General features: G+C 38.9%; 1 protein-coding gene across 5 annotated transcripts in view; it reads left to right on the top strand.

Moving 5' to 3' along the window:
* Window positions 1-17,598, top strand: part of PRKCA (protein kinase C alpha) — a 311,156-nt gene extending 293,558 nt beyond the window's left edge. For 4 of the 5 annotated variants that reach the window (XM_030534521.1, XM_030534525.1, XM_030534526.1 and 1 more), the window contains 3 exons: window positions 2,028-2,168; window positions 8,852-8,899; window positions 12,159-17,598. In XM_030534521.1, the coding sequence (XP_030390381.1) occupies window positions 2,028-2,168; window positions 8,852-8,899; window positions 12,159-12,323 (354 nt within the window). In that variant the 3' untranslated portion in view covers window positions 12,324-17,598. The remainder of the gene's footprint in view (window positions 1-2,027; window positions 2,169-8,851; window positions 8,900-12,158) is intronic. The other variant, XM_030534523.1, reaches the window with a different exon arrangement.
* The last annotated feature ends 2,635 nt before the right edge of the window (window positions 17,599-20,233 follow it).

Genomic DNA, 20,233 nt, shown 5'->3' with positions numbered 1-20,233 from the left:
CAGCTCTCTAGATTTTTTATTATTAGCAGATTGAGTAGACGCCTCACACCCAGAAAGTCTGATACTGCTGACATATTTAAAAGTAAAATTTGCATCCAACAAAGTACAGCATGCTCACCTCATAATTTTTCTTGGTTAGAGGGTCCTATCAGTTTATAATGGACAAAAACAGCTTTTCTAAATCTCAACTATTGGAATTCCCTCTGTCTATAATGGACAGATATTCCTCACAAAAGATACTTTCTGAGCACCTAGTACTCTGAAGAAGGGAAAGTTCAGAGCAGCGTGGGAAAGGTGTCAAGCACAGAAATGACTCTGTAATTTCCTGTTACCATCTCTCAAATCCAGATGAACTTATTGAATAGACTGTCATTCAAGATGAATGATTTCTTTGGAACATTTTTGTGATTGAAATGACCCAAGGAGACATGTTATGTCTTTTCGTACCCTTCTAAAATCCCTTTCTCGCACATGTGTAGTCTTATGAGAAACCAGCAACAGAGCTTCCTGCATGACACCCAGAGAGTAGAATTCAAAGCAGTACCTCCAAGTGCAGACAGTGCTGCTACAGTACTTATTTTTGTGATAGGAAATGTTATTTGCATGGTGCTGTACTTTTCAACAACATAAATATTTAGCCTCAACTGGCCAAAACCAATGAATCTTGCTTGCTCTTGAGTTTGTATCTTGTGGTTGTCAACTGTACAACTAAGTCACAAGTCTTCATTTTTGGCAGGGGTTATTATTTTGGAATAGAATGTAGTACTAATACAACCACAAGCAACACTTTCTGATGTCACTAGCTGTCGAATTGCACATTTTAGGAAAGTTAACAGAAATGGTGAGCAGCTGTTTTAAGCATGAAGAACAAGGTGTTTCAAACCTAGTGTATATTTTGTTTCCTTAAATCTCTTTGGTTTCCTGTTTTGTATCATTGTTCTTATTGTTATTAACAAAAAGTATGATAAAATGATCATCTATATACATGGACTTGTTTAACTAGGTGAACAAAGATATATGACTTGTTTAGCTGTCTAATATACAAACTTAAGAATGTGACTTTAGGCTCGATTCTTTTTTTAAATGCTGGCTATACATACGTTGCTATTAATGCTATTAATGTGTGCAATTAAATAATTTTAAAGAGTTTTATTGCAGTAGTTATCACAACTATCCTACTCATTAAATTTCCCATTCTGTACATAGGGAATATGGTAAATATTACAGTAACATTAAATAAGGAAATGCAGTAAATGCTCATTTATTAATGGCACCCACTGTACTAGAATAAGCAAGATTCCAGAAGTCCCATAATATTGGTTGAGGGCTGTATTCCTTAGTTGTCAGTGCTCATACTCATTGACAGCTCATTTCCATGGAGGAGCTTGCTAAGTAGGGTACATATTAGTGCGCAGAAGTGTGCATTATTGCTCCTCTTTGTGAGCGTGGTTTCTCTGTGCAGCTGGTATTTAATATTGATCAAGTTGGTATTAAGGATGTAAGAAGAGAAGCACAGATTAGTTACTGTCAGGAGGGTGCCAAAAAATGACAGGCGCTGTCCAGAACACGCTCAGAAAAATTATAGGAAACTTCTACTTTAAATGTTTCAGTATAATGGAATTTATCAAGTTTAATTGGTTTCTGAAGCTGAGTAGAGCCTGTTCTGGATATGTACAAGGCTACGTTTAACTGTAACAAGAGCTGAATTCAGATATGATGAATGCAGATGTAATTCCATTAAGCCCACCTATACCATGTCTAAATTTGTTCCCATATCAGTAACCTTTGTGTAACGAAAGAGAAGAGCAGGGTTTAAAGAGTGGCCTTTACTTTCAGTGCCTACAGGCAATCTCTAGCTTTGAAATAAAGAAATTAACACTTTAAAAATAAAGTGTAGCTTTTCACACGGATTTTATTGCTGAGCTACATCTTCACATGAGGAGCAATAGCAATTCGACCTGTGGACAGTCGGTTACTCTTTCATTCCAAAAGTCAATTTAATCATTTGGTGTTTTATTGATTTATAGTTAATGACAAAACACCCTGCAAAAAGGCTTGGCTGTGGGCCTGAGGGGGAGCGTGATGTCAGGGAGCATGCATTCTTCAGGAGAATCGACTGGGAGAAACTGGAGAACAGAGAGATTCAGCCGCCATTCAAGCCTAAAGTGGTGAGTGAGACGCAGGATGTCTCCCTTTTAAAATGCACTGTTTGCAGTCAAGCCTCCCTGTGGTATGAGGCTAATGCCAGCTTGATGGCATTGCAAGACAGCTGTATCCCAAAAGGTGTGACATTTCTTAAACCAGGCACTTTGATGATGACAGACTGCCAGTGTAGGTAGAGCATCATCAAAAATGCCACAAAAGTCTTACTGAGTTCCTGATAGGAAGCCTTTGATATAGCTGTGCTACATGAAAACACACAGTTGACTAAATGGGAGTCAATTTGCAGAGATTTTCTGTATAATAAAATCCCTACTTCCTTAATGCTTTCTATCTATGTTTGGCTGAAGTGTTGTGACCTATTCTTTTAGACGCAGGCCTTATTGGTGCTCCATGTATTTGCAGCTCAGAATTGCATTACCATAATGTTAGCTACACGTGAACACCATTCGGAAACCTCATCCAGTGCACAATTCAGCGGACTGCCTACTTTTGATGGGCTTTCCCCACAAGGAGCACTCAACACTTGTGTTCTGTGATCTGCACTGGCTTCAGTTTAAGGAGCTAGGTTTTAATCTGGAAAGCTCTAAATGGCATGGTGTCTGTTTACCTGAGAAATTGCCTGTCTCTTTGGGGGCATGGCAGCTATTCCCCTGAACACTTGAACTGACAGCCCATGATATAACTGCTGGGGTATTTTCACTAAAAAGCTTCAACTTCAAACTATGCTTCCCATATTGGTTTTTGCAGAGTCCAAGTTGGTTGAATTTCCAGGTGTGCCACAAGGCTCTTCTCTCTCCCAAGGTTTTCAGTAAGAGGGTAGATTAATTAAGGGATATAGGTAATTTACTAGGGTGGTTTTCGGTACTCCTGCCATGTTCATAGTGGAGGAGAGTTTATAATTAATCTGATTTATGTGTAAGGTTTGTTACTATGTAGTGTGCATGTATCTGGACCATTGGATAAGCATAGTTTTAGAAATCCAAATAAGTAATTGATCCCTTAATTAATTTTAGTACAGTAAGTCTAATCTACTTTGAAGAATCTATGTAATCGTACTCCATGTAGATGGATGGGGAGCACACAACAGTATGCTTTAACTGTTTTATCAGCATGAGTCCGGGATGGCCACGTTACTCAGGAATGATGAAACCTTGAGTGACATGGGTCATCACAAAGCTTTATACAATACCATGCTATCATGTATTTCTGCATATGCTATGTGTTTTATAGAAAAACAATGTTAAAAACCCCTTTCCAAAGCATTTCTTGGTTTGGTTTTTTGTTTTGTTTTGTTTTTTATGTTATAGCAACTCTAGAGGGCTCAGAGTAGGAGAAAAATCCCAATAAATTAATTTAGATTAAAACTCTTCTATAAATGAATGACCTGAATAGCTTGCCTTTACTGTGAGATCTGATATTTGGGTACATTTCATGGCTGGAGGTAAATGCTGTGTGTTTCATTAGAATCAACCCTTTCCAATAATATAAAAATGCTCAATTCTTGGTCTTCAGGATCAGAAGGTATCAGACCTCAAACCTGCCACTATGCAGGACTGAATATTGTTGCTCACGGTTCTTGGGCCAGTGTTCTGTATTTAGGGGTCAGGGAGGTTGGATGGAAGATGGTGCAGGCTCTTCACATATGGAAGAGAAAAGTACATTTCTCTGACCAATTGATGGCAACTGTTTGAAGCTATTCAGAGATTTGGAATGTTAGAGTAAATCTCACTAAAGATGGATCAGTGAACAGAGGGCAGGTGCTACCCAAGGAGAGCATATATTCTCAGGGGTGCTAGAACAGTTTTTATAGTGGGAGTGCTGAGAGCCATTGAACCAAGGTGTAAATCCTGTATATATGGAAACCCCACGCACCTCTATTTCCTGCACCTATGTATAGTCGTCTCTTTTTGAGAGTCATATGCATACTTTAACCTCAACAGGAGGTATGCTTGCATACCAAGAGACGCATACACTGAGCTAGTAAAAGTCAGGCTTATCATAAAAAGTGAATGTGTCACACACACACACACACACACACACACACACACACACACACACACACACACACACACACACAATTGTGTAAATAAGTAAGGAAATGCACATGGTTCTATTCATGACCATTGGTGGTTCTCCAACCGGGCAGACAGCTAGGGAATTGCTTTTTCAGACACAAATTATGTACATTTTTCATCATGCAATGTTTGTGTCAAAATTAAAGCTAAAAATAAACCATATCTCCATTAGTATCAGCATGTCTGATCCTCCAAAGAGCTGAGTGTGCTGAACTCCCATGGAAGTTAAGGAGAATAACCTCAGCACCTCACAGGCTCTAGACCCACGTTTCCCATATGAAACTTTAATAAAGGATGTAAAGTACTAAAAGCATGAAATACAATCTGATTCCAATATGTCACATTTAATTGCAGAAAGCTCTATCACAGCTCCTATTTATATCATATTAGGGGATTCATCACCAGCTGTGCTTTTTCTCGGCTGCTGATTGTGACTTATTTTATTTATACAGGTTGCTGTTGAAACATACCTAGATAAATCTAGTATTAATGTGGCTGCTTTACATTCTTAGACAATCATTTTAAATACAAATCTTGTGTCCTTTGTTATTGGTTTACCAATACATCCTAGTAACTAATTCTATTTATATTGATTTTCGGGTAAAAACATCTTCATAAGAGCCTACAAGTATTTGTAAAACTGGATTTAATTATGTCATTTTGCAGAAAATCTTACTAGGTATAAGCGGCTCTTGTAACTGAAATAGGGAATCAGTTCCTTGAGGCCCAGTCCTGCAACTTTTATATGCACAAGTAGTTCTTACTTATACATGTAGTCCTGTAAGGGACTAACCAGGAGAAAGTGGGCTTGCAGAATAGGACGTTTTTTTTGCAGACAATAGAGGTACTTTCCTATCATGTTATATGTTTGTAACACTGGTGTAACTAAGAGGAAAAATTGGCCCTGCTTTTATATAACTATATTGAAATATTACATTGATTTTTTTTTAATACCCTAGAACTTTTTGTTTTGACAAATGCATTATAATTAATTATATAAGTAAAATAAAATTGAAGCAACTATAGAACAAACTAGCCAATTTTCCCTGGCTACCTGAGACTGAGATATAATTATGCCTTTCTACATCTGGAAGTATGTTTTTAATTAATAAAGTACTTCTTGAGTCTCTTCATTTATCAAGAGAAGTCATCAGACTTCAGGGTAAAATTTTCAAAAGCACCTAAGTCCCATTTTTCAAATTGACATATGCATCCAATTACACTTTACTCTTAGGCCTAGTCTATGCTACCCTTAAGTCGATGTAACTTACATCGCTCAGTAGTGTGAAAAAATCACCCCCTGAGTGACATAATTTGCATCAACTTAATGTGGTGTCTACACTGCGCTGTGTCAGCACTCTCCTGCCAACTTAGCTTCTGCCTCTCGGGGAGGTGGAATACTGAAGTCAATGGGAGAGCGCGCTCCCATCGACTTATCGAGTCTTCACCAGACCCACTAAATCGATGCCACTGCATTGATTGCAGTGGCACTGATTTAGCTGGCCAGTGCAGACAAGCCCATAGATAAACATAAGAAAGATAGAGGTCTATGGAAAAATAACAAAGCTCGCACAAATGTCCCTGTCTCATTTTCCTCACCCCTTCAGAGTCCTCTGGGTCTTAGTCAGTGTTCTTCTAGCAGGTCCAGGATTCTTCCTTTCTTCCTGGCCAGCCTTATCTTTTTGTTGTGGTCTCCTTTCCCCTTCCTGAAGAAAGTCCTTTTACAAAGGGTATGGCTACACTGGAGAGTTGCAGCGCTGGCGGTGGGTTTACAGTGCTGCAACTTACTCACCGTCCACACTTGCAAGGCACATACAGCGCTGCATCTCCCTGGCTGCAGCGCTGGCTGTACTCCAGCTCTGCTTGGGGTATAACAATTGCAGCGCTGGTGATGCAGAGCTGCTCCGCCAGTATGGCCACCAAAAGCTCTGTAATTGGCCTCCAGATATATTCAGAGGTATCCCAGAATGCCTGTTCAGCCACTCCCAACAGCGCTGCAAATGCTGCGTATGTGGCCACACTGCAGCGCTGGTAGCTGTCAGTCTGGCCACACTGCGGCGCTTTCCCTACGAAGACAGCTGTAACTCCCAGCTCTGCACAGCTGTAAGTGTAGCCATACCCAAAGTTTCAGCCCTCTCTCTCAGGTGACACCCCCGAGTGGCTTCATGTCCCTTGTCAGGTGATTCATTGCTTAGTTAAATTCCACCTGGGACACTGGTTGTTCTCGGCTGCAGCCAGCTCATTGTTCGAAAGGTGCTTCCATTTGAATGGAAGATCATTCATGTTAATGACTCTTGCTTGCTCTCCATCATTAGTCCACTGCTAGGGGCACAGAGAGTCTCTGCTAATAACCACAATAGCCAAATCTAAGTTGGAAGTTAAAAGGCAACAGTGAAGCACAGACAATTTATAATCAAAATTTCATTTACAAAACAAAATGGGGTTTATGGTTACATACAGACATACACAAATCTGTCATACTCTGCAAAAAAAAAAAAAAAAAAAAAAGAATATGGAAGAAACTCTGCCTTTTTTTTCTTATTTTTTAAGTGAATTTAGTTGCTTGTGAAAGATGCCAGACTCTTGGATAGCCTCGGGGGATTGATTTCCTCAGTTATCCATCGAACGAATGCAGAATGGGCTACTTTGCACCTCCTGCCTCAAACCTGAATTGGCTGAAAAAGAAAGTTCAAACCCCACTGCCTGTTCTCTCCTTGGGCTTTCTTTTGATACGTCCAGAAAGAGTGTTACAGGAGATTTTCAGGCTTTAGGACCTTGCATGGAGCTGCAGGACTGTTCTACTGACTCTCAGACTTTTAAGGCCAGTGGGGACCATCATGTTCATCTAGCCTGACCTCCTGGTGAAAGCCAGGCCAAGCAGGTCTCCTTCACTCCAAACCAAGAGTTTGTGTGTGTCTGCATCGGAGAGAGAGTTCTTCAGCTTCATGCGGAATCCTACAACTTGACATTTTGTCACAGATGCAAAGTACTTTTTGGATACTGCCTTTTTACCAGGAACATGGCTGAGAGCTCTAATATATTTCACATAGTCCACCAAACTGCCATGAAATGATTTTTGGATGCCCTAGACCTACGCAAGATATGAATTTGTACTGTACCTGTGAAAAATTCTTTTATCCAGTTACCAATTCACCAGGCTTGTTTTGAAAGCTATCCACGAATGGTCATCCATCTAAACACAGAAACCTGGGAAGAAAAACCCTGTTTCAGAAACTAGATTTTCAAAAATTAGGATAATCTCTTGGCAAATTTTAAACAATATGTATCAAGAGTCAGAGCAGAAATTAAAAGGAAACAAAAACTAGTCTAAAGGAAAATAATTTTACACTTTGAAAACTACAAGCAATAGTGAATGTGATAAAGATTGTAATAGGATTCATTCATGCCAGATGCAGAATTATTGTTAAGTGACTGCAGACATAGTAGAAGGGGGATCGACAATGGAGACATTTTCCCAAAATTTCCCATTGTTGCTAGTCCTGTTTCAGCTCCAATAATGGGAGCCTTGGCGTAGGCCACTGGGTCCAGAGGCATTTTTAACAACCTGATAATTAGATTCCCTCTTAGAAGGAATAGATGATGCAACATTAAAGATGTTTGTGGCCTTTATAACCAAGGACTCCCAATATTACTACCACCTGTGTGCCTGAATCAGCGTAAGCATCTGCTACAGACAGGGCTTAAGAAATCTGACACAAGCTATATGTTGACATACTGTAGTTGCTGTTCATGAATGAGGGTAGGAAAAGATTATTTGGAGACATTTTTAGACTTCATGTAAAACAAAATGACAAAAAAGCCAGTTAATGTTTCCCTTTTGTTTTAAGTCCAAGTAATTTTTATACAGGGCCAGAGGAGATAAGATATTTTGCATTTCAGTAGATTAAATACAAACTTAATTTCATGTCAGCTAGTGGCAATTTGTTTAGGAACACACATGGAATATAATAGTGTGAGCCTCCCCAAATCATCTCTGATTATAGTGTATAGTTTAGGAAGGCTATGTATCAGCACAACCCAATAATAAAATACTTGCAGGTTCTAGATTAAATTCTTTTGCCGTTTTACTGGTATTTGACCAACAATCTGTGACAGCAGCTTGAAGGAGATGTCACCTTCCTGTGTGTGCTTAGAATATTCTAATTCTAGCCTATGCAACAGGGAACTGTGACTGAAAGAATATTTTTTCATCAAGACGTAGAACAGTCTTACTCTTCAGAGTTACGCTAGTTACAGCAATTTTGTGGTAATAAGATTTATAAAGCAGGTGGTTAGACTATCAGTGATAAAATTATTTAAATGGTTCATCTTTGCATCACCTGCTGATCTTCCATTGACTGAAAGCACTTATTGGTCATTAGTTTTCCTTTTGGCAGCATAAAATGCATTTGTCAAAGATCTTATAAAAAAAAATTTAAAAAAAAAGTTTTCCAGTTAAGTGAGCCCCTTTACTGCTGCTTTGAATTGATTGCCATGACTCTAGATTGATTTGATGGTTATTAATTGTGGAACATGCCTGCTTTCTCACAACCCTGAAGATGGAGAGTTTTACCCTTCACCAAAATTCAGTACTGTCCATTCTTGTTCTTCAGCACTTCTGTACCAAAATGCACTGGCTTCAGTGGGCATCGAGGTGTTCGGTGAGCACATGTTCAGAACGCTGGGTGAAATGATAAGCAAACTAACATAACTCTTTAACCAGTTGGAGTGTGTTTCTGTTTGTGTTGATAATAAACTGAACAAATAGCCTTGTGAACACTATAGTCAGTGTCCTGCGCATGCAGTTTTTATTTAAAACATAAGGCATCTTGTGCCCAAGATAGCAAAAATTCTTTGCAGCTTTGCTTACGCTTCAGTATCATTATTATTTCTGCTAGGTGCTCTACAAGATAATTGGGAACACGGTATAAGTGAACTTTGTCCAAAGTAGCATATGACTCATGTATCTGATCACTTGAGTTCCCTCTGCTCCTCTTCAACCCTACCCTAGTTTGCATTGGTGTTAGACAATGCAGACGAGACCTTCAAATGAACCATCTGTTCCCAGGTTAGAAGGGGGTGCGTAGTGGTATACCCTCCTTGAAGGCTGAATGCAAACATTCCCATTAAATGCAATGTAAAGTAGTGCAGACACCCTACAGAAGTTAGCAGAGAGGAAAGGAGCATGTAAAATGGGAAGACATTTTCACAGGACTTGTAGTACAGGCACACACTACCCAGTATTGCACTGTACCACTAACATCCTGGAGAGAACCTGATTTGCCTTTAAGTTCCTTTAGGCTTCTCCAGAGGATACAAAGTCCAGTATTACCCGAGTGTGCACTCAGTTTCTTCCAGCCAAGCTAGTTTTGTTGTGCTCATTCCATTCCTCCATCCCCTTTTACTTGCCAGTAATGCTGCTTTGCTCTGAGTGTTTTCTGTCCTCCTCGACGCTGCCCTCAAGCTTTCCATGACAACTGAACTCTTCATGTTTATGTTCTGACTCCATTGCTTTCTGCCTGGAGCTGATATGCACAACTATACCTCTTTGGCCTTTATGAGAAAAGAAATCTCCCTATCTGTGAAATAGAACCAGTTGTGTCCTGCCATCTCCACTCCGGGCCTTTATAACTCCTTCCTTTGGCAGACACAACTTGCCTCTCCTATCTAAGAAATCTCATATAGTCTTGACATCTGAGTTGGAATAAATGTCTTGCAGAGCTGATTTCAGGATTAGCAGTGGCTTTAGAATTCAGTATCATTTCAATAACCTTGCAGGGTCCTGTCATAACCTAGTCTCAGATTTGGACCTTAGCGTCCAAAATATGGGGGTTAGCATGAAAACCTCCAAGCTTAGTTACCAGCTTGGACCTGGTACTTGCTGCCACCACCCAAAAAATTAGAGTGTTTTGGGACACTCTGGTCCCCCTGAAAAACCTTCCCTGGGGACCCCAAGACCCAAATCCCTTGAGTCTCACAACAAAGGGAAATAATCCTTTTTCCCTTCCCCCCTCCAGGTGCTCCTGGAGAGATACACAGACACAAGCTCTGTGAATCTAAACAGAGGGACTCCCCCCTCCCCGTTTTCCAGTCCTGGAGAACAGAATTACTGAGAGTTAATCTCTCTTTCCCCCCTCACCCAGAGGTATGCAAAGTCAGGAGAATAAATCTAACACACACAGATCTCCCTCTGACTTCTTCCTCCCACCAATTCCCTGGTGAGTACAGACTCAATTTCCCTGAAGTTTCCCAGTAAAGAAAAATTCCAACAGGTCTCAAAAAGAAAGCTTTATATAAAAAGAAAGAAAAATACATAAAAATGGTCTCTCTGTATTAAGGTGACAAATACAGGGTCAATTGCTTAAAAGAATATTGAATAAACAGCCTTATTCAAAAAGAATACAAATCAAAGCACTCCAGCAACTATAGACATGTAAATACCAAAGAAAAGAAATCATATAACTCACTATTTGATCTCTTTGTCCTTACAACTTGGAAACAGAAGATTAGAAAACAGAAATCACTTCTCAAAGCTGAGAGAAAAGCAGGCAGACAGACAAAGACTCAGACACAAACTTCCCTCCACCTAGAGTTGAAAAAAAATCCTGTTTCCTGATTGGTCCTCTGGTCAGGTGCTTCAGGTGAAAGAGACATTAACCCTTAGCTATCTGTTTATGACAGGTCCTAGAGCCCAGACTCCAGCCCAAGCCTCTACACTGCAGTTAGAGTTCCTTAGTCTGAGCCACGTGAGCCCAAGTCAGCTGACCCAGGCCAGTCACAAGTTTTTAATTGCTGTGTAGACATACTCTTAAAGACCCAGAAAACAGCATGCTAAAACTGTACCTACCAAACTGGATAGAATTTCACCAGGCTTAAGTTACAAAGGGGTCTGCTCAGATTCAACACAGGCTAGTCTCTCAATTCTCCAAATGGGAGTTATGGTGCATTTGGGTTAGTTTTTCTTTGAGGCAAGACAAAGTATTAAGAAAATGCATAGTTGTGAACAATGACATACTCATGTGAGGTCCAACTAAAAAAGCTGGGAGTCAAAGTTCATAGTCAGGTGCATGCTGTAGAATTAGGCTTGGCAGAATTCAGTTTTTATTTGTTTACCATTTCGACAGATAATATCAATGTTTATTTTTAAGTGTTTTTTTCCTATTTTCACATATTTAAATGTTCACAATTGCGGGAAATTATAGTGCATCAGACCATCGGGGGTTCAGACAATAATTATTTAATGACAGCGGACACACAGATATAAAAAGTGAAAGCTTTATAACCATTGAAACTCAAATTGTCAATGTCACATGTCAAAATATACAAAGTAAATATCCTTAAAATAAACTCTCATGAGTTGGCAAGCAGCATTTTTCTTACTTTGTCTATCTGTAAATGTCAGTTATTATTGATGGAAGTATTTTTTCATCAGTTTGTGTGTGCAGTGAAATTGACATTTACTGATAAAAATCTGATCCTTCCAACTGTATAATGCTGCCAGTAGTTGACAGATTCATGTTCCAGCTTTATATATATGAGTAATTTTACTCACATGATAACTCTGTGGAACAAAGACATTGTGCATCTACCTGAGTAGCTGCAGGGGGGAGGTTTGCCCCACCTTTTCCATTCATATTTGTACCATAGTCCTGAGCCACACAGTACTTCTGGAAAGAACTCTATGACATCACAATCCTGCTACTCCATGTGTTACACATTTTTCATTTTCTCCTCACCTTGCATCTTTGCCATATGTTTTAACATCAGGGAAGAAAATTGCATCCTAGCTACCTGTAAAGGTAAAACGTGAGAGAAGCCTACAATATCTATCTTGAATGAGTTGCCAAGAGACAGCACTGCCAGCAGGTGTCGTTGATGTTTTTTTCATCTAATGATATTTTTTTCCCTTTTCTCTTTTAGTGTGGCAAAGGTGCTGAAAACTTCGACAAATTCTTTACTCGAGGACAACCAGTGTTAACACCGCCTGATCAGCTGGTCATTTCTAATATAGACCAAACAGATTTTGAAGGGTTCTCCTATGTCAACCCACAGTTTGTACACCCGAGCTTACTAAGTGTAGTATGAAGCTAATAGACATGAACAAATCACGCAGTGGAAAATGGACCTTTGCCCTAGAATTTTTAGGCCTTTGCCTTGTTGGTTCCAGTTGGGCCTGGAAATTGTAGGGTAAAAAGTACAGGAGAAGGGGGAGGGAAAAGGACACTCATTCAGGATTTGGCTTTGCAGCAAAGAGAAGTTGTCTTAGTAGGAGCTCATGTAATACACAGTGTCCATTTATTCACACTACTGACTGTAGGGTTATTCTTATGAGGTTATCCATTTTTGGTATATTTTTAATATATTTGCATAATTTCTATTGTCCTTTTCCACCTCCCCTCTGGCACTGGAAAAGCGTATTAGAAAGGATGAAAGAGCATCAAATAGGCTGAAAAGAAAAACAACCCACCTTAAAATGGAAAGGCTTCAGCCCATAAATGTGGATAGCATGAAATGTGAGCAGTAGGCCCTGAGGGGCTCTTCCTTCTGGTCTTCCTGATGACTCCTGATGAAACAACAGCACAAGTGACTGAAAGGGAGGGGTAACTGGGGCGGGGGGCACTGTGTAAGTTTGTTCAAAGCAAGATGTTTCAAAACTATTGCTTTTAGAAAAATATGGACACGTACTAGGTTGATTTTTTTTTTTAATGAAATAATGTCAGACTCCTGTGCTTTGAGACTCAATTGCACAAAGCAGACGCAAATTTAAACAGATTTTCAGTACAGGCCAGATATTTAGGACTGATGATAACTAGCGCACAGGACAAATATTAGCTCAAGGATAAAATTGCATATTTAATAGTAATAAAAATAATAATACTTGTGTTAACTTTAATCTCCATGAGATTATTCTGTGATCCAGGTGCCATTGTTATATTAATTTAATTTACCCCACTACTCAAGTTCATTGTTAGCCAGTTCTACTAATACCAATATTTTGCTATAAAACTTTTGTTAATGAGAGTGTGAAACAGAACTGTAACCCCTTACAACCCACTCACACGTATTCATTTAGTAGGCTGCAGAATAGGGTAGTAAAGGAGAGCAGTGTTCAGTAATTTAATGACAGTGTGGAGTTCAGAGTCACTTCCTGCTTTCCCCAAGGTAACTTAGAAAAATATGAGGTTTTTTTTGTCTAAATTCCAATTTAAATATTGGTTTAAATCCCATGGAGCTATAGAATATGGGAGCCTGAAAGAAAAAGCAGTTAAAAAATTTTTATTGGTAGAAGGGAATTTAACACATTTTGCATATGCTTCATGCAATGAATTTTGCATGTTTAATAATAACCCTTAATAATAAGCAAATCTCTATTATTGACATAATCATATCAAGTATAAAGAGAATATTAAAAAAAACTATAAGACAAAATTGTACTATGTTTGTGAAGGTTCTTGTTCTAAATGAGCATTATTATTTAGATTTAGCTAAATGTTTTATTGCTAATTTTTTTGTTTTTTTTTATTTTAGTTTATGAATATAGTCAATGGGATAGGATATACTATTTTTTGTTTAATGTAGATCTATTTTTAAACAATAATGGCTACCTGCAGGTTTTATACAAGATTCAATGAGGCTTTTATTTCACATATATTACTTGCAAAAAAGAAAATAGATTTTCTTTATTTGCGGTGATGAACACTGTAATTAATGCAGTCTTCTCTTGTAGCAATCATCTGGTTAAAATGATTGATATTTCCTCTTAGATCTTACTAGAAGATATTGATTCAAAGATCCTTAAATACTTTTGTGCATATTTTGGTTGCATTATGGCATGTAAATTGGTATAGTCATTACCTTTTCCTTTTCCTTTTGCCTTGTTAATGTTAGCCATCTTAGACATTTTTTGCCTTCTGGATGTGCATGTCAATGCCAGAAGCATGTTGTCTCTATTGCTGCATGCAGACTGATCTAACGTTTTTTTCTCAGCATGTAAACTTACTTTCATGCAAAGTAAAATATTTCCCGTCAAATACTTATAAATTTATCAGAATCTGCAACAAAGGGTGCAATTTCTGTAACATCAGTTTTGTATTACAATAGATCATCTAAACTCTGCCAAAATGCTGTGGAAGGGCCCAATCCTGTAAACTGTTACTCATAGAACTATTCCTTACTTCCTTGAGCAGTCTCACAGATGCAGTGGAGTTATGTCTGGGTGAAATTCAGCCATGTGCAGAGGGCCAGTATAAAGCTTATGTATCTCTTCTACTCTCAAAAGTTGTTGAGGGTGTCAGTGGTGCATAGTCCTCATGACTTGTGCTGATCTTCTGCACAGGAGTGGATTTCACCCACAAATAATCCCATTGCAATCGCTGGGCGCACTCTCCGAAGAAAAGGTCGACTCATGCAAGTATGAGTGTTGGGGATTGAGCTCTAAGTGAATGAGTAATCCTGGGCTACTGGTAAAATGGAACATTCTGAGATCTTAGAGAAGAATACCGCAAATGAGGAGCACCTTAAACAAACCAGAGCTCAAGCTATTGCTGAACTACAGAAACTTTCAAACAAAATTTTAAATTGTTTTAGGAATAATAATTTAAAACAAAATCTGTGTCAAAATATTAAGTTACCTGCCAAAGCTGAGAATGAATTGTCTTGTTTGTATATCATATATATATTTAAAAACATGGGTATTCAACATAAAGGATGTGGATACCTGAAGAATTTCATGACCTGCTACATTCTAATCTACTAGCATCGAACTCCTGACACAGGATAGGGCCAGCAAGGCATCATGCCGCATTTGATGGTGGATTCAGTAGATTACTTCAAAGGCTCAGATTTAGAATAAAGGGGTCTTAACGTCACAGCTGCCGATACTGATGGGAGCAGTCATTAAATGTACTCTACGGGTACGTCTATCCTGCAATAAAAAACTTCCAGCACCCAGTCTCAGAGCCTGGTCAGCTGAATTGGGCACATGGTGTGCGGGGCTACAAATTGCAGTGCAGATGTTCAAGGTTGGGCTCGTACCTGATCTCTGATACCCTCCACCCTTGCGAGGCTTCAGAGCCATGGTTGCAGCCCAAGTCCAATGATCTATACTGCAGTTTTTAGCCCCACAGCCTGAGTCCTGCGAGCCTAAGTCAGCTGACTCAGGCCAGTCATGGCTTAGCCAGTAGTCTTTTATTGCAGTATAAGTGTACCCTTGGAGTATGATGTTGGGCATTAAGTAATGGAGAGACTTTGAAAAGGAGAAAATAGAAAAGGATAGCAGAGCACTGAAGATCTAGAGATGAGAGAAGCAGCATGGGAGACTAAATGGGACAGAGCCAAGCTGTACAGGAGATTGGTAGACAAGATATGGAACTTGTGTTTTCCTTAGGAGGTATCGGGTGAAGTGGAGCTATGGAATATATCAGTTTGTAGACCCACATTTTAAATGTTAAACAGTGCTGTGCCTACTGGGGCATAACATTAAAGGGCTGGTCCAACATCCAAACCTCAAATGATTTGCTTTTGTTCATTTCCTCAAGATTTTTCATTTTTATTTCTTTAAGCACTTGCATGAGCTCTGCAATTGGTTAGGTTAAAAACAGGAAGTCATCTTTGATCATGTTACCTCAAAGTTCCTGTGTGTGTGACCTCTCCTGTCTTCTTGTGTAGGTTTTTGTAATGCTCACAGAAGGGTACTGAGAACTTGCCCATCCTACAGGGATAAGGCAACATTGTGCAGAACTGTCTAAAAGTGGCTGTCTAGACAAGTTATCTTTAATTAACTCCTATGCCTTACTCACAAGGTTTCATATGAGCCCTGATGTTAGGACCAGCCCTTTACACATAATTTAAAAGGCACATCCAGTGACTTCCTCGTGATTTGGAAATGCATTATAGAAAGTAAAACCCTAAGGTTACAGCAAAAGTTCCTAATGCCATTTTAATACAGCTGTTGTTTATTTATCAGATATCTATATACAGGTGTGGCTATCCAGAGAACTTTGGTTAAAATGAGTAGTCATTAACATTAAAGTGACCTCATTTAAGTTAGAACCTTTCCCTTTGAGACAACAAAACCCCCTGATATCATGAGTTTGTAAAACTAGAATTGACATTTTGTTGCATTTAAATTTAGGTGCCAGTTTTAAGAACCTGATCTTATAAGATCCTGAATGGACTTTGCTCCCCTTGACTTCTGAAGGAGACGAGAGTGCCCAGAACACCCACAATTAGGTAATACTGTCACTATGCTGCAGCAGTTGTAGGTGCCTGTTGGAGATAAATTGGGCTGAGGGCCGATAAATATAGAGATGTTCCAAAGAGGTTGTAAAAACCTCAATTCATGGGGAGTTTTAACTACTGAGAAAAAGCTTGGGCTTCAGGCTGCTAATCTGAAACTTCTTATGATTGACCATATTCCGTTTTCCCCCTTAAAAAAACCCAAACACTCTCTAATAAACTGCATATTTTTAAAACTAGTGGTTTTAAAAAAAAAATTACAAGTAACATATCTCTACGTAATGTGTTAGAAACACTCTCCGTAGATGCAAACTCTGTCCATTTCCCAGCTGCATTAGTGAGTAAGCAGTGAAATAAATAGGGTCTGTGTGTTCCTGTCTGTAGGTGAAATCCACCCCATGCAGAGAGCTAGCACAAACCTTGGAACCACGCAAGTCACACGTAAGGCCTCAACGAATGACTTGGTTCCTAGGCCTCCTACTGGTCCTCTGCATTGGGTGGATTTCACTCTGTGGGCAAAATCCTTCAAGTCTTTATTCACGTCCTATTGATTTCAGTGGGGTTACTTGGGTGAGGTAAGGACTGCTACATGAATACGGACTTGAAAGTCAGAGCCCATTTATCTGCACTCCATATCCTGTTGCTATCAACAGGAATTGCACATACATAAAGAGAGAACACACTCCAAACATTAAAAATGCCAACATAACCCACGTTAGAAATTCAGGGGGGGATGGGGACATTTAGCCTTCAGATATTTCATAGTCTGCAGAAATAAAATGTGATTTTTCTTTTACAACCTAAATACAGTTACACTGTCAAAACCATTCATTAGTGAATAAAGTAACCGACAGCACGTGTACACTGTGATCCTTTTAAATCCTTCCTGTCCTGCAGTGTCAATTTCATTGGAAAACAACTGCGCTCCTGTGAAACAAACAAGGGGAAAAGCCTGTCTCCTTGCAGGAAAGGTGGAATGTTAAAGGTCCAGTGTTGCAATTGCTGATAACACTTATGGATGTTGGTATTGTACTGTTGAGAATATCCCACTTCCACTTTAATTGAATTGTCTCGTTAGCAGTGACCCCCACTCTGTAAGGCAACTCCCATCTTTTCATGTTCTGTATATATGTATACACCTGTGTACTGTATTTTCCACTCCATGCATCTGATGAAGTGTGTTTTAGCCCACGAAAGCGTACGCCCAAATAAATTTGTTAGTCTCTAAGGTTTCACAAGGACTCCCTGTTGTTTTTACTTATGGGTATGTTTCCCTTCAGTGCATGCACATGACTCCAGTTAAACTGAGCCAGAGTTATATGCAGTCACCAAAGAGAGAAGATACTCCATACTAAGCAAAGCACAACACTGGAAACACCGGTGATAAATCTTTGATATCATTAGAAAGAGTATTTGTAGTAGTTGGTTTGCAATAGCTATGCTAACCTGCCAAGGAATTTCTGGAAATGTAATGTGATTTTTTTGTTTTAGTCATTGCCATAAATTGTTGTATATGGTTTTTGTTTCTTTACAAATATCTGTGTCAAATACAGGAACTCAGTTATCTTTGTGCTGTTAGTTAAGGAGACATTTAGCTACATTAAAAAGTAAAAGACAATATATAAAAGCCAAGCCACTCTTTCCTTCAATTTCCTAACCTTAAAAACTATTTGAAATATTTAAGTGAAGTGTTATATAAAAATTGACACAATAACCATGTCTGATTTCATATCAACTAATAGCAGTGCCAGTAATGATTGGTAATTAAATAGCCTTATCATGGATGATGATCATGCACTAAAGCCCTCCTGTTCATAAGAAAATCGAGAGGGGGGGTGCTCTAGTGTTCTGAGCACAGTTCTGGGATCCATGAACATGTGTTCTGATCCCAGGTCTATCACTGACTCCCTCTGTGGCCTTGGGCAAGTTACTTAACCTCTCTGCCTCAGTTTCCCCATCTGTAAAATGGGGATAATAATACTTACGTCCTTCACCAGGTATTGAGGACTACTTAGTTAATGTTTCTAATGCACTTTTAACATGAAAAGTGTTATGTAATTGTAAGTATTATTATAATTTTTTAATACTAAATAAATCAGTTTATTCAATTCACATGGTGTTACTGGATATACCATGCTATTTATACTTTTATATAACTTTAGTAATTCTACTGAAACCATTTAAAAGAAAAAACATATGTGTTTCTTACAGGATCTGGAATACAGCTTAGCTGTTGTTAACTGAACTCATATCACAGTGTGAAGTGTTGCTTGCCAGTCGTTTAGAAGTCAGTTGCACTACCCGTTTTCCAGCTACTGAAACTTTTTCTCTGCAATTCAAATTTTTTTCACAGAATTGATTATTGTAGAGCAAAATTCCATATGGCTAAATAAAATTGACAACCCAACTTTTCCTAGTAACGCTCAGTTATGGCTCTTAAAAGGGGAGAAGTGATCTTTTGTTTGCAACTGTCCCATCAGCTGGTAACTTAACTTGTATCAGAGGGACGCTGGGCTCCTGCTTCATCTAGCTCCATGCTTAGCTACAGCGCCATAGATACTGCAAATTGCAGGGAAAACAGCCCCAGAAGCTGGATTTTTCTTCTGTCTGTGATGACTGGCTAAAAATTCAGTAATGTTTATAAATCATTTTAAAGATAGAAATGGAAAAGCAATAGCAACAACACTGATCAAGTTGCAGGCCTTAGCCTGTTTCCATTGAAGCCATAGAGCTGGATCTCACTCTGGATTATCGCTGGTGTAACTTCACTCACTTATTTTTAATATCCCCTGAAGTCCAGTGACGCAAGGGCACAATCCTGCTCCTAGTAAACTCAGGACGTTTTTCTTTTGACTTCAATGGGAGTCAGAATAGGTGGTAGTTGAGATCCAAATCTGTTGCCCTTTTCTGTCAATGGGAGCAGACTGGGCCATATATTCATTTTTGATTAGACGGACCTGTTGTGAAATAGCTAATAGCAAGTTATTTTTTATTATTTATAAAAAGGTGAAAGAAACAGATTTTAAGAATAGGCTTTGTTTTTTAATCTTTATAAGCCACCATTGGTGTTTGATTTTTTTAAAATAAGAATAATTTGAATTGATAAAGTAATGAACTGTTAGGGGTTTTTTCCTGGTTGAACAATTGTGCAGAATCAGCATTATTTGCACCCCTTGAATTAGGGCTCAGTCCTGCAAGGTGCTGATCACTCTGGCTTTGATCCAGCCAATCACTTCATGTACTTTAAGCACATGAGCAATCCCACTGACTTTAGTAGAACTACTCACAGACTTATAGCTCAGAACGTGCTTCGGTGTTGTGCTGGCTCCAGGGTCACAGTGCTCCACACCTTGCAGAACCAAGCCCCTAGACCCAATTCAGGAAACTACATAAGCATATGCATAAGTCCATCTATGCTTAACTTCAAGCTGCACATGCTTAAGTCCCATTGAAGACTGTGGGACTTAAACACATGCTTGAGTGTTTTGCTGAATTGGGATCTTAGTGAGCATTCTTGCTGTAGTAAGGCAAAGATTTAACGCTGTAGATTTATTTCCCCAGAAAGAGTTTTGAATTTGTTCCCTTCTGTGAGTCACTAGAATGAATGTAAGAAAAATAATTCTAACAAAATGAAATGCTTTGTTGCCTCTTCTAAAAGCTTAAAAGTGCATCTCGCAATACTTGTACTTTTAGCAAGAGAATGTTTGTCTTTTATAGAATATGCCTGAAACATTTGAAACCATTGCATTTGTTGTGTT

This window comes from Gopherus evgoodei, chromosome 15 (genome assembly GCF_007399415.2).
Source record: "Gopherus evgoodei ecotype Sinaloan lineage chromosome 15, rGopEvg1_v1.p, whole genome shotgun sequence".
Lineage (NCBI taxonomy): Eukaryota > Metazoa > Chordata > Testudines > Testudinidae > Gopherus > Gopherus evgoodei.
Note: the sequence above shows the minus strand (reverse complement) of the source record. Positions and strands in the feature narration are given on the sequence as shown.